The sequence below is a fragment of the Myxocyprinus asiaticus genome, chromosome 6, assembly GCF_019703515.2.
Source record: "Myxocyprinus asiaticus isolate MX2 ecotype Aquarium Trade chromosome 6, UBuf_Myxa_2, whole genome shotgun sequence".
Lineage (NCBI taxonomy): Eukaryota > Metazoa > Chordata > Actinopteri > Cypriniformes > Catostomidae > Myxocyprinus > Myxocyprinus asiaticus.
This window is the reverse complement of record NC_059349.1, coordinates 27,311,957-27,325,950: the sequence shown is the minus strand read 5'-3', so window position 1 is coordinate 27,325,950 and position 13,994 is coordinate 27,311,957. Positions and strand designations below refer to the sequence as shown.

General features: G+C 37.5%; 1 protein-coding gene across 5 annotated transcripts in view; it reads right to left on the bottom strand.

Moving 5' to 3' along the window:
• Positions 1–13,994, bottom strand: part of LOC127442282 (fibronectin type III domain-containing protein 3B-like) — a 229,482-nt gene that overhangs the window by 44,106 nt on the left and 171,382 nt on the right. For all 5 annotated transcript variants that reach the window (XM_051700180.1, XM_051700181.1, XM_051700179.1 and 2 more), the window contains 6 exons: positions 13,929–13,987; positions 10,147–10,304; positions 9,335–9,394; positions 6,868–7,006; positions 6,138–6,191; positions 4,890–5,014 (listed from right to left, as the gene is read on the bottom strand). In XM_051700180.1, coding sequence (XP_051556140.1) covers positions 4,890–5,014; positions 6,138–6,191; positions 6,868–7,006; positions 9,335–9,394; positions 10,147–10,304; positions 13,929–13,987 — 595 coding nt within the window. The remainder of the gene's footprint in view (positions 1–4,889; positions 5,015–6,137; positions 6,192–6,867; positions 7,007–9,334; positions 9,395–10,146; positions 10,305–13,928; positions 13,988–13,994) is intronic.

Here is a 13,994-nt window from a genome sequence, read left to right as displayed (position 1 = left end):
ATACACAAATGCGCAATACACAAGCAGTTGAGTTTGAATATGCAAATTTTTGCTCACTCTTTTACTCACATAGCGTCTTATGTGACATTCACTATGTAGTGAATGACTGAACAAGTCAGCGGTTTTGGACACAGTATATGCATGTGTAAAATGACTTTGTCGGCCATGTTCTCTCATGCTCTCATTGACTACATTGTCTGATCATACGGATCAGATTTCATCACTTACAAAATGACATTCCTAAAGATCAGATTTGAAAATTAAAGCAGATTTGTGTGCAGTGTGAACAAAGCCAAAGAGCACTTTTGAAGAGAGCTGTGTAAGCGTGGAGCAAAGGAAAATTGAGAGAAAGTGAGTGAAAGAGAGAGAGCTGCAATGGTCGTCTGTTCTCCTTAATCAAGGTGACTTTATGGCTCTTTTCCTCCATTTCGACTTGAGGGATGATGATACTATCAGATTACAGAAGGATAATGGGATTGTTTTGACACACAGAGGGTTTAATATATGCATCAGGTACGGCAACCCACAGAAAGAGCCTTGCTACCACGGAATTATCTCCACTCAATTCAAATTCTTTGGTTGCACCCCAAATTGCATATTATCACTCCTTAATACTTTGCAAGATTACAATTACACTGCAAAAAATGTTTTCATCAGTATTTTTGTATTATTTCCAGTAAGTTTCTCAAATAAAACAAGACAAAAATTTACTTGAGAAACAAAATCGACATTTAGACTCATTTTCAGAGAATATACAGGTGCATCTCAATAAATTAGAATGTCGTGGAAAAGTTCATTTATTTCAGTAATTCAACTCAAATTGTGAAACTCGTGTATTAAATAAATTCAGTGCACACAGACTGAAGTAGTTTAAGTCTTTGGTTCTTTTAATTGTGATGATTTTGGCTCACATTTAACAAAAACCCACCAATTCACTATCTCAAAAAATTAGAATATGGTGACATGCCAATCAGCTAATCAACTCAAAACACCTGCAAAGGTTTCCTGAGCCTTCAAAATGGTCTCTCAGTTTGGTTCACTAGGCTACACAATCATGGGGAAGTCTGCTGATCTGACAGTTGTCCAGAAGACAATCACTGACACCCTTCACAAGGAGGGTAAGCCACAAACATTCATTGCCAAAGAAGCTGGCTGTTCACAGAGTGCTGTATCCAAGCATGTTAACAGAAAGTTGAGTGGAAGGAAAAAGTGTGGAAGAAAAAGATGCACAACCAACCAAGAGAACCGCAGCCTTATGAGGATTGTCAAGCAAAATCGATTCAAGAATTTGGGTGAACTTCACAAGGAATGGACTGAGGCTGGGGTCAAGGCATCAAGAGCCACCACACACAGACGTGTCAAGGAATTTGGCTACAGTTGTCGTATTCCTCTTGTTAAGCCACTCCTGAACCACAGACAACGTCAGAGGCGTCTTACCTGGGCTAAGGAGAAGAAGAACTGGACTGTTGCCCAGTGGTCCAAAGTCCTCTTTTCAGATGAGAGCAAGTTTTGTATTTCATTTGGAAACCAAGGTCCTAGAGTCTGGAGGAAGGGTGGAGAAGCTCATAGCCCAAGTTGCTTGAAGTCCAGTGTTAAGTTTCCACAGTCTGTGATGATTTGGGGTGCAATGTCATCTGCTGGTGTTGGTCCATTGTGTTTTTTGAAAACCAAAGTCACTGCACCCGTTTACCAAGAAATTTTGGAGCACTTCATGCTTCCTTCTGCTGACCAGCTTTTTAAAGATGCTGATTTCATTTTCCAGCAGGATTTGGCACCTGCCCACACTGCCAAAAGCACCAAAAGTTGGTTAAATGACCATGGTGTTGGTGTGCTTGACTGGCCAGCAAACTCACCAGACCTGAACCCCATAGAGAATCTATGGGGTACTGTCAAGAAGAAAATGAGAAACAAGAGACCAAAAAATGCAGATGAGCTGAAGGCCACTGTCAAAGAAACCTGGGCTTCCATACCACCTCAGCAGTGCCACAAACTGATCACCTCCATGCCACGCCGAATTGAGGCAGTAATTAAAGCAAAAGGAGCCCCTACCAAGTATTGAGTACATATACAGTAAATGAACATACTTTCCAGAAGGCCAACAATTCACTAAAAATGTTTTTTTTATTGGTCTTATGATGTATTCTAATTTTTTGAGAGAGTGAATTGGTGGGTTTTTGTTAAATGTGAGCCGAAATCATCACAATTAAAAGAACCAAAGACTTAAACTACTTCAGTCTGTGTGCATTGAATTTATTTAATACATGAGTTTCACAATTTGAGTTGAATTACTGAAATAAATGAACTTTTCCACGACATTCTAATTCATTGAGATGCACCTGTATTTTGTATAGTGCTGTCAGTCTTTAAAAAAATTTAATCGCGATTAATCGCATAATTTTTTTTGTAGTTAATCGCAGATTTTGAAAGTGCTGAAATTTGACACTATATATTATATACTATACTATATACCTATTTTCTTGTCAAAACGCATTTATTTCCATCTTAGGAAAGAAAACAAAACAAAATGTAACAATATAACGCTTTATTTATTTTTTTTATTTAAATTTTGTTCTCCCCTTTACTCCCCAATTTGGAATGCCCAATTCCCAATGCACTCTAAGTCCTCGTGGTGGTGCAGTGACTCGCCTGAATCCGGGCGGCGGAGGACAAATCTCAGTTGTCTCCGTGTCTGAGATTGTCAATCCGTGCATCTTATCACGTGGCTTGTTGAGCGCGTTACCGCAGAGACGTAGCACACGTGGAGGCTTCACGCTATTCTCCACGGCATCCACGCACAACTCACCACGAGCCCCAGCGAGAGCGAGAACCACACATTATAGCCCATGTGACTCTACCCTCCCTAGCAACCGGGTCAATTTGGTTGCTTAGGAGACCTGGCTGGAGTCAATCAGCATGCCCTGGATTCGATAGTCAGCGTAATCTTTACTCGCTGAGCTACCCAGGCCCCAAATATAATGTTTTATTAACATTTTTCAAACAAAGCCTTCCACAGTATAAAGATAGAAATGCACTAAAATAGCACCAATTCAAGTAATATTAAATGTTACCCAAAGTCTAAGTGAGAGGTTGACTAATTGAAAGAACTAGTCCACACATAGGTTGCATTTTCATTGCAATGGTCATTAAATCTCTTAAACTCAAATCCTCCACAATCTGCTAGTAGACTCTGGCTATCTGCTTTCCTACATCAATCGTGAAGCCGAGTTCATGATTCGCATCAGGGCATCAACGCCACCATCGCTTTGAACTCAACATGAATAGCGCTTGCAGACAAAAACATCTCATTCTGCATTTTGGTGGTAGTAAAGACTTGACGACTTTTCTGTGGTAATTAAAATGTGTCTTACATAGGCTGAAAAATACTTGATTTCTATCACAAGTCCCATCTGGGCTTGTTTTGTTCATCAAATAGCATTAAGAGGTCCTTTCTCCATCATTTTATCATGGAAGCGCTGTTGTGTGTGCACAGATTATTTTATTCACTTAGATAACAACCTCTGTGGCTCTATCATAGGAAAGAGCATAACGGTCAACTAGCGTGTCTTTGGGACCATCACGTTATGCTATTTTATATTAAGCTTGTAGGCACTATGGTAGAAGGACTCTGGTGTGTGTGTGTGTGTGTAATGACGCGTCAGTGTAATGACTCCGGGCGGACACATTACAAAGGTTCCGCCCTTCAAACCAGTGTTTATGCTGGCCTATGTTGTATTAACAGTAAAAGTGTGTTAATCACAATTAATACAAATTAGTTTAAAAAAAGTTAAAAAAACCCCTTTTTAATTAATCGCTTGCGCTAACGGGTTAATTCTGACAGCTCTAATTTTGTATTATGTATATTCTTCTTACCCCACTGGCAAACATAAAGCTCACAAAAAACAAGTCAAAATATCTTGTGCATTTAAGTAAATGTATCTTGTTTTATGGATTCTCAGATAATTTTACTGGAAAACAATACAACATTTTTTTCCACTATAGTGCAACCCAAATCACAATGCATTGGTTCTCTTTTGGCTTTTTCAATTGCTTAACCCTTCCGTGCTGTTACCATTGAAGGTTTAGTGTAGCTATTACTGGGTCAAATTGGCCCAACATGATGAATCACAGTATAAAAGTCACAATTCGCTGTATGAGAAACATGGTGACAGTAAAAGCATTTTACAATGCCATGTGAAAATAACATTTGTGGAGGATGTTGAGTTTCAGGCTGAAAAGAACATCATGTTTCTAAAAAGCTGACGTTCATTTGCTGTGTTAAACACTAAAACGGGTCAAAATGACCCGCAACAGCACGGAAGCATTAAAAACAGCAATGAATGCTGGGCCAAAGCTGCAACAGAAAATGTTAAATGTATGAGATAAATATGAAGTTAAATCATGATGAATAATAAGGTAATGAATTAACAGTAGCTAGATGCTAACACAGAACATGCAAAAACAGACAGTACACAACAAAGGGGTCTGTGGTGTCAAGACGCATTTTAACAATGTGGTAGCACAGTGTGTGCCAAAACTGTCTTTCTACATATTCAAAGGTAACTGCTTGCTTATTAACAGTAACTGCTGCATGCCAACACTTAAACTGAGACAAAAGCCACATTACACTGTGGCTTTTGTATTCTGCAATTTCTACACTTCATTTTTTGTGAATATGAACATAGTTGATTCAAACCCTTATTTCAAGGGACAGATAAAATTCGACCAAATTTCGGTCATAACTCAATTTTGACTAAATGTGTAGTTACTGCATTTTACCTTTGCGCAGCAATACATACTTGTAGCATACAGTAAACGTATGCAAATTGTGATTCAGCCAAAGTGTGCATGTCTACATGTGTACGTCCGTTCTTGTGATTCTGTAGTGATACCTCATTCCGATGTCGTTGAGTGCCGCCACCCGAAACGTGTAGGCCATGGCTGGACACAGGCGAGTGAGTTTGTAGTGCCTTTGGCTTCCAAAGTAACATTCTCTGAAAACGTTGTTCTTTTTGCCCTAATAGATAAAGCAGATGATTAACACTAACAATATGCCACCAAAAGTGAAAATGATGCTCCACATATTTTAAATGTATTGTTGTATTATTGTAAATGTATGTTAAAATATGCTTATTGTGGAATGATATCTTGTGCATTATTTACATCTACATTTGTATTTAACGTTGATTTTATTTTACAGGTAACATCCATAATTGTTAAGAATGAAAATGCATTTCTATTAAGTGCTTCAAATGAAGCATTTGACAGAGTGAGCATACTATTTTCATATGGCTGGAAAAAAATATGCCCTAAAAAGTAAAAAAAAAAATGTGTTTAAATGCCACCAAACCTAAATTCTATGGTGCCCCTTAATTAAATGAAATATATTCAAGAAGAGTTTATTGTGTAATGATATCTTGTCCATTATTTACAGAGCTTTAGTATTTGATGTTGATTTGATTTTATAGGTAACAGCCATAATTGTTTAGACTGAAAATGTATTTATATAAAGTGACTGAATTGAATCATTTGACAAAGAGAGAGTGAACTGTTAGTTTTTATATGGTGGAAACAAAATCTGCCCCTGTAACTCAATTCCAAGGGGCAAATATTGCCATTTAATAATAATAATATTATATATATATATATATATATATATATATATATATATATATATATATATATATATATATATTATATATATATATATGACACTGCTGGATACTCCACTCGAGCCAGAATGAAGGAAATATCCAACCATCCAAGTGAAGAATATTGTATACGTGTGCAATCGAACAGTTCAGACAACACACTGGCCAAAATCAATGAAAGCACTTAGCTTCTAGAAACCAGTGTAATAATGGCTGGAGTAAGAAATGAAGTGACAAAAGTGTGCTTTGGTCTGTGAAAGATGAATAGAGATATCACTCAGGGGGGGAAAAAAAAAGTCAGTGAATAGGTGCAAATAAAAATAGCACTAATGTTACAGAGACATCCTAAGTATTAAAAAGGTGTGTGAAATGCATTCAACCAAGAGGCCTCTAATCTAAAAAAAAAAATAAAAAATAAAAAAATAACAACATCAAAATTCAATTTTAAAGCTTTTTTCTAGTTCTCTACAACAAAGAATTTGACATTACCTCGTCCCACTCTAAAAGGTAACTGGTGATTTTTGATCCATTATCAACTGGTGCCTGAGCGGAGAAAAAAATAAAATAATTAGAACTTCACAAAAAGCATGAAAACTTATTTTCAGTCTTCTCATTTCTTGTTGAAAATAAGCTATGTAAGAGGAAGTTCTCTTTTTGTACTGGACCACGTTAATATTGAATGCTTTAAACTGCAGTGAGAAGGATGGAACACCTCCTTTATATCTAACAGGATAATTACACTACTAAAGCAACATATAGTTGGTACTCCTCTGTAATAAAACTTCACAGTATCAGCCTTGAATAAAAATGCACTTTCAAAGGAAAATTATAGTGTGCTTGATGTATGATCTAGTTTTAAAGGCATAGATTAAACCAAAAAAGAATAGTCTGTCATAATTTACTCACCTTTATGTTGTTCCAAACCCATTTGTCTTTCTTTTCCTCAGTGGAATAAAAAGGAGATGTTTGGCAGAATGTTAGTCTCAGGCCAACCTTCCGCTTAGGATCTCATTTTGTGTTCCACAGAAGAAAGCAACCCATACAGGTTTGGAACAAAATGAGTGTAAATTATGACAGAATTTCCATATTTGAGTTAACTATCTCTTTAATCTTCACCTTGAAAATCACTGCAATAATTAAGAGATAGCAGCCAAATGTTTTATTCTGGCATAGTTTTAACTTACAATTTTATAGTATGTTTGGTGAGCAGCGGTCATACCTTCCACTGCAGTGTGAGCGTGCTCTTCGTGCGATGGGATAGTTTAGGGGGCATTGGGCAGTCTGGGGAACTGCTGTGGGTAGTGAAGGCCCCCACTTCTGAACATGAGCCTTTCACTGAATTGCACATGGCGTTCACTCTGAAGTAGAAAGATACGTACAATTAGGAAGCAGAGTTGTGAGGGTTATGACTGATCCTTTTCTGCATCAACCCTACATGCAATGTATTACCAGCCCAGATAATTACCAACTGAGCAATCTTCAGGTTTGCATGACTATATATTGATATTAGGGATTTGAACCAATGACCATGGCATTGCTATAGTGCCAGTTGAGTAACAGGACAACTGAACACTACACCTTTATGTGCAGTAGAACATTTAATAACCAATGACATTAATAGGTAGGTGGTCCTCCCTTTGCTGCTTTAACAAATTTCACTCTTTTGGGAAGGTTTTCCAGTAGATGTTGAAACATGGGTATGGCTACGGGGATTTTCACCCATTCAGAGACAAGAGCATCAGTGAGGGCAGACTCTGAAGCTGGGTGATGGGGCCTGGAATTCATCCAAAAGGTTTTTAATGGGGTTCAAGTCTGAGCTTTGTGGAGTAAACCATTTCTTTACTGACCTAACTTTGTGCACAGAGGAATTGTAATGCTGAATTGAACAGAAAAGGTATGCCCCATTCTTCAGAAAATGTTTGTCTAAAAAGATTACATGGCAGTACGCTTAATTTTAAGTACCTGTTAGTAATGGATGTAGCTGACATGGCCAAACCCAATAATAACAAGGGGGCATACACATACTTTTGGCCATGTAGCAGAAGTAAAAACATGAGCTCAAATCCATTATCAGCTCTATGTCATCAACCCTATAATTTTCAATACTCTGTTACACTACAATCAGAAGTTCAATGTATGTGCTAAATTGAGGGTGTACTGCTTTTATAATGCTTTGAGTTAAGAATGTCTTAAGGTGGTCCACTTCACCTGATTGGTTTTTCCTGTGTGAAAAAGGTGGGACAAAAATGATCTAAACAAATATGATATTTAATAACAGCTTTCTTCAGATTAATAAAGAGTTGCTAGAATTTCATCACCCTTAAGTACAAATGGTGTGTTCAGGGTCAACTGCAGAGAACAAGAGACATTATTCTACGATAAAAATGTCAAATTTCAATATGCTGCATAGTAAGAATAGTATGTTAGTATGCTGTTCTGAACATAGTCATACTCAGGTACTAGTCCCACTGAGTACCATCTGATTAGCCGCTTTTCCTCCATCTGGCCTGTGCGAACCAGGGATATCAACTGGTCAGCTGAGGCCAATAGCCTCAGACCTCGAGCCACGAGACGAAAACTGATCTGCATTCCCACTAATGGGCCAATAGCCCAGCAGTATTACCCTAAAACCCACCCTTAATACGCCGTCATGGTGCCAACGTCACACACCCCACCCATTTCACAAACAAGAGGGCAACTTAAGCTGGGGTATCAGACTCTGGAGACTAGCTAACCCTCGAAATGAACACGGATTTGTACCGTGCCCGCAGTTTCTTAAATTTTTCCCGAACCTGCATCACTGTGCACTGGATACACAACTTGGCAAGTTCAGTGACAATATACTTAATCACGTCTTCGTTTCAGCAGATGCCATCCATCTGACGTTGCACATTTTCATTAGCCCCAATATTCCGAAGAGCCCTGATTTTGTCTACCGACGATTCTCCATTCTCCGTTGATCTGTTGAGGTAAACTGGTAGCTAGATATGAAAAATTGTGAAATAAGTATCTAAACTCCCCCTTTGACACTGACCCCGCCTCAATCCCCAGTTGGCCTTCTTTTGATGGGCCAAATGCGCTTGGCCGTTGGCCCCGAGGAGGCACGATAAAGCCCCGGAAATGACAGTGTGAACGCAACTGGCCCCGGCATTCACTAGCACACCCTCATTTGGCCTGATAGTGGAAACATGGCTATTGAAGACTCACTTTTAACACTAGCTAAACATACTCCTAATTTCAGTTAAGCACTATGAATACTGGATTCTAAGACTAAGAATGCCAAGAATCCACGTCCTAACAGATTACATCACACTTGGACTTGAAAGGTTCTTTGAGAATCAGTACATGCATCATATTTAAGCTTGACCTTTCCAGCATCATAATGCAGAGAACTCTCAGCTTAATTAATCAAAAGTAACAGAAAAACCATTAAAGGGACATTTAGGTAGAGCTGTGGTGACAGGGGAACTTAAGATAACGACTAACATTCCATTAATGTGAACTTCAGTGACAAAAAGAATAACTAACTGCAGATAATCAATGCATATTGTACATGACAATAGTGATCATCAGAACAGCATGAATTCCTGTCAAAATGAGCTTTAATCATAGTCATTGTTTGAGATGCTCTAAGCACATGCTCTCGCATGTGGGAGAGCTTAAGTAGAAGTAAAAGCTACACTTACCTGACATGGTAATCTGTTGCTGGTCGAAGATCGTTTAAATTGCATTCCAACTCCTCTCCACTAAAATGACACACACATAATAGTTATTGACATTAATGGGTCCCAGCAATAGAGTTTTAGTATTCACAGTGAAAATATGACTGTTTATCAGAGACTTTGTTTACTTGTTGAGAAGGACAGCTGCTCAAGGGAAAAAATGCACTTGTGACCAAGTGTTTTGCTTTTTATTGCTTTGAAACTCTTTGATCAGGGCTTCAAAGGGCTGTTGACAGGGTGTGAAGGGTTCACCGATTTTCATCCCTGCCTGCTGTCTAGGTATTGAATCATACAGGTCCTGGTGGGAGGACAGCCTGCATCTAATTATTTTTGCTCATTGGATAATGCATTCATGTCTAACATTGTTAATTTACGAGTGGGTTTTTCTTCAACTATGGGCATAAACAAATGTCCCCACCACATCTCAAATCGGCAGTTTATTTTGTGGTGGAAAATACATATTAAACTGGGCAAGTTCAAGAGGACATGCATAAAAATGTGCACAATTTGCAAAAAAAAAAAAAAAAAAAAAAAAAGAGTGCACCTTTAAATATATTTTTGCACATCACTGGAATCCACTTTGTTGCACTTTTGGAATCAAATCACAATTACATAACTGTCCTCTTCACCTCTGACCACCAGTACATCCTAACTCTTTGTATAATTTGACAAAATTACAGATGATTAAAAAAAAAAAAAAACATAATAAAACATCACAAGGACCCTTAAGCAGACTATACAGTAAGAGTTAGTTGCAAAGAGGTAGTATTTCTTACCTATAGATGACACGGTACTGGCCATTCCGGCCCTTGTCTGAGAGAGTGACCTCATAGCTGCAGGTGAAGGGATGTCCGTTACTGTGTCGGTCTCTGTTCTGGAGGCCTGCTGGTGGAGCCCAGGTCAGCCTGGCTGTCCGGGCCTGAATATTAAAAACCTACAATACAGAATAAACATAGAATAAAGACCCAAGGATCCAGATGCCTAGCAATTGCCTCAAGCAGTCTGAATGAATGTGCAGGACAGACAAATTGTAACTCAAACAGCTAAAGAACAAAAAAACAAAAAAACAAAAAAAAAAACAAAAACAAGCAGAAAGTCATTTTGAAAAGAGTTGGATTTCCATTTCATTATGAGGTTAGCATATAGCCAACACATATTTGAAAGTTTTTAAAACTTGCAGATAAAAAGGAGTGCATATGGGACTGAAGCGTGGTCATTACACAAGAAAAACACACTGGTAGTTACTGTAGGTGTCTGTCCAACATGTCAAGTAAGATTACTCAAAATGAAGATTCTGTCATAATGTTGTTCCAAACCCATGTGACTTTCTTCCGTGGTACACAAAAAGTTCGGCATAATACTTACATTTAATATTGCTCTTTTTCATACAATGAAAGTGAATGGTCATGGTTGTTGTTGAGCTCAAAAAATATATATTTTGGGTGAACTATTTCTTTTAGTATTCACCTTGTCACTTGGTAGTAATCAGGAAATAATACAGTGCTCATATTTAGTGAACTAAAATAATACATTTTTGGAATAGTTCAAAAAGATCAAGAATCAAAATTTGAGCATTTTAATGTTGTGCCTTTTTAAAACCGTGACAACAAATCCCTTTTAACTGGAACTTTCGACATCTTTCCATTTACATCAATGACAGGGGGCTAATAATACATATACTGTTTTGTAAACAACTGGCAAAAACACACGCAAGAATGCTCAATGTGCTGTCAACAATAGCTCGGCAAAAAAACTAACTACACGGAAAGAAAATAAATCTTAAGATAACAGACAATTCAGTGTAACAGCAGTGACTATAAATGAGGGTATAACGCTAGCATGAATGAGCTGCAAAAGTCTCACGCCAACTTTCGTTGGGCAGAAGCCAATTCATTCTCAAACGCAATCTGTCCTGTGGCAAGAATGATTGCGAGCGAAAGTGTGTTTGTGTATAAGCTATGGTTGTAGCCTCTCAGAGCCACAAAGCAAACATAACCTTTGGTTCAAATGGCACTTCTAAAATGAGAGCAATACATTTTCAACAAACTGGCTGCCATCAGAAAAAAAGTCAGCGTGCTTAAATGCATAAATCAAATTGTAACTAAAAGAGGCAGTGGTGGATCAGCGGTTAAGGCTCTGGGTTACTGATCAGAAGGTTGGGGGTTCAAAACCCAGCACCACCAAGATGCCACTGTTGGGCCCTTGAGCAAGGCCCTTGACCCTATCTGCTCCAGGGGCACCGTATCATGGCTGACCCTGCACTCTGACCCCAGCTTAGCTGGGATATGTGGGGAAAAAAAAGAATTTCACTGTATATGTGCAAATGTATAATGTGTGACAGAACAAAGGCTTCTTCTAAAAGCAATAACACATAATTAAATGTAGGTGATCTATAAAGTCATTTTGGGTTAGTGAATCATTTTAATTTCATTCTCCTGTCCTTATCCATTTTCAATGAGTGAAGAAGCTCCTAACACAGTATTTCACTGGTCATCTCTGTCCTCTCCTTTCTTAGAATGCAATCTTGTGATCTCTCAGTGGAAACATACCTCAAGACGGTATACTTTTAATATGGGCTTAACACATGTGGTAAATCTGACCAGGACTTGGTGCATTTAATCTTTTCATACAGTACAAAGCTCTCTAGGAGCATGAGGATTCGGGACAAAGGGGCTGAGGCTTTGCAGGACAGCTTAGATGCAATGGATTGAGGGTCATATGAGGACATTAAAAGACTGCATCTACTCCAGCATCCAGATTTGAAGAGAGAGCCCTGTCTGAAGAAAGTGCCTCAGCTCTAAATGATGGTTCTTTTTCAGGTTTTTTATGTACTATAAGTCTGTTGCTTTGACCTCTTGCATCAAATCATGAAGGCTTTTAGAAAGCTTGTCCTGAAACAGCTTAGATTCATGGTCTCTATCCATAGGGCAATAAATTAATAAAATCATTATGATTAGGCCATGCATTAAGAAATCATTATGACCTTATGAAGGGGGCAATACATTTTAACCTCATTATATTTTAAGGAGAGTATATTGTACATTCAAATCATTATTATTTAAGAGTACATACATTCTATATTTATTATGTCTTCAAGTTGGCTTCATTCTCAATACCTTAGAGACTATACATTCAAATATAATTATGACTTAATAACAAGACTACTTGACTACATAACATCCAATAATAATTATTGGATGTTATGCATAAAATCATTATGATGTCATCTGAGGCGATACATTCTAATGTTATTATGATGTCATCGGAGGCTATACATTCCAATGTCATTATGACATAATTGGTGTTCACATATTGTATTAGTGTTATGATTTTACAGGGGGAAAAACATTCCAAAATCATTATGAGCTACATTATATTCCAATATCAATATCATTATGACTTTATCAACTATGACTAAATGGCATACATTTTATCATAATTATGATTTAATGAGGGAATTCCATGACCACTGGAATTCCAGAGACATTTAGAAACCAAAGTTTTCAGTCTTCTTTGTTTATGCCATGTTAGTAATTATGCATATTATTGTGCATATGCAGTTCATGGTAATATTAATATATTTCAATGTTTGATTTTAAGGACATTCTTGTTTACTTTTTGCATGCTTAACAATTTTGGTACACTTTTGGTTCACCATTTGATCTTCAAAGCAAAATCTGGGTCCTCAAGCAAAATCAGTAGAGAGCCACTTGTCTAAGTAATCATCCTCAAAGCTGCCATTAGACAGTACACTGTTTCTGATGTGTCCACCTGAATGCATTCACACCCTGATAAAGAATTATAACTTTGCAGAAGGACATCTCTTATTAATGCTCTCTCATTTTGCTCTTTATGTAATGCCAATGCACTCTGCTTTGTCTTGCTGACAAATGTAATTGCACTACGTGTTTCTAAAGTGTTTTTTTTTTTTTTTTTTTTTTTTTTACAGATTTTCATTGTGAAACTCACTGTATTTATTAAGCATCGAATTCAGTTCGGTTAAAAAATATTTTAGCTTCATTATTCTTAATCTGGTTGATATTATGATAATGAGAGATTAATTTTACACTGGAGGAAAAGTAAAACAAATAAAACAGATGCTCAATAAAGGAGTAACTGAGTGAATTTCACGCCAGGATTATCACTCACCATAGTGATAATGTGTCAGATAACAAAACAACAGGACAAGTGCCGAATAAGCAGCTGGGAAAAAACAGAATGGTGAAAAACCAGAGATAAAGACTGCCATTGTTTTGATGGCAATGCTTGCCCAATCCTCAAGTGCCTCACAGTAGAATATAACATAAGAAACTACTGCCACTGTGTGGCTGGAAAAGGAACTGGAAAATGTAAACAGAACTACATTAAAAAGACCATCCTTCACTGAATATGACTCAATATGATTATTCATGTTGTCTTTTTCAGCACAAGCCCTGCATTTTGCATTCTGAGCTTTCTGCAGGCCCTGTCAATTTGATATGATGATGAACAACATGTTTATCTGATAACGTCGAAACCATTAACATTTGTTAGGTTTTAAAGCATTTTCCAGACCCACCTGTGGTTTTTCCATTCCTGACAGAATATCTTGAACTCTCTTTGCTTCTGAATCATGATCTACAGG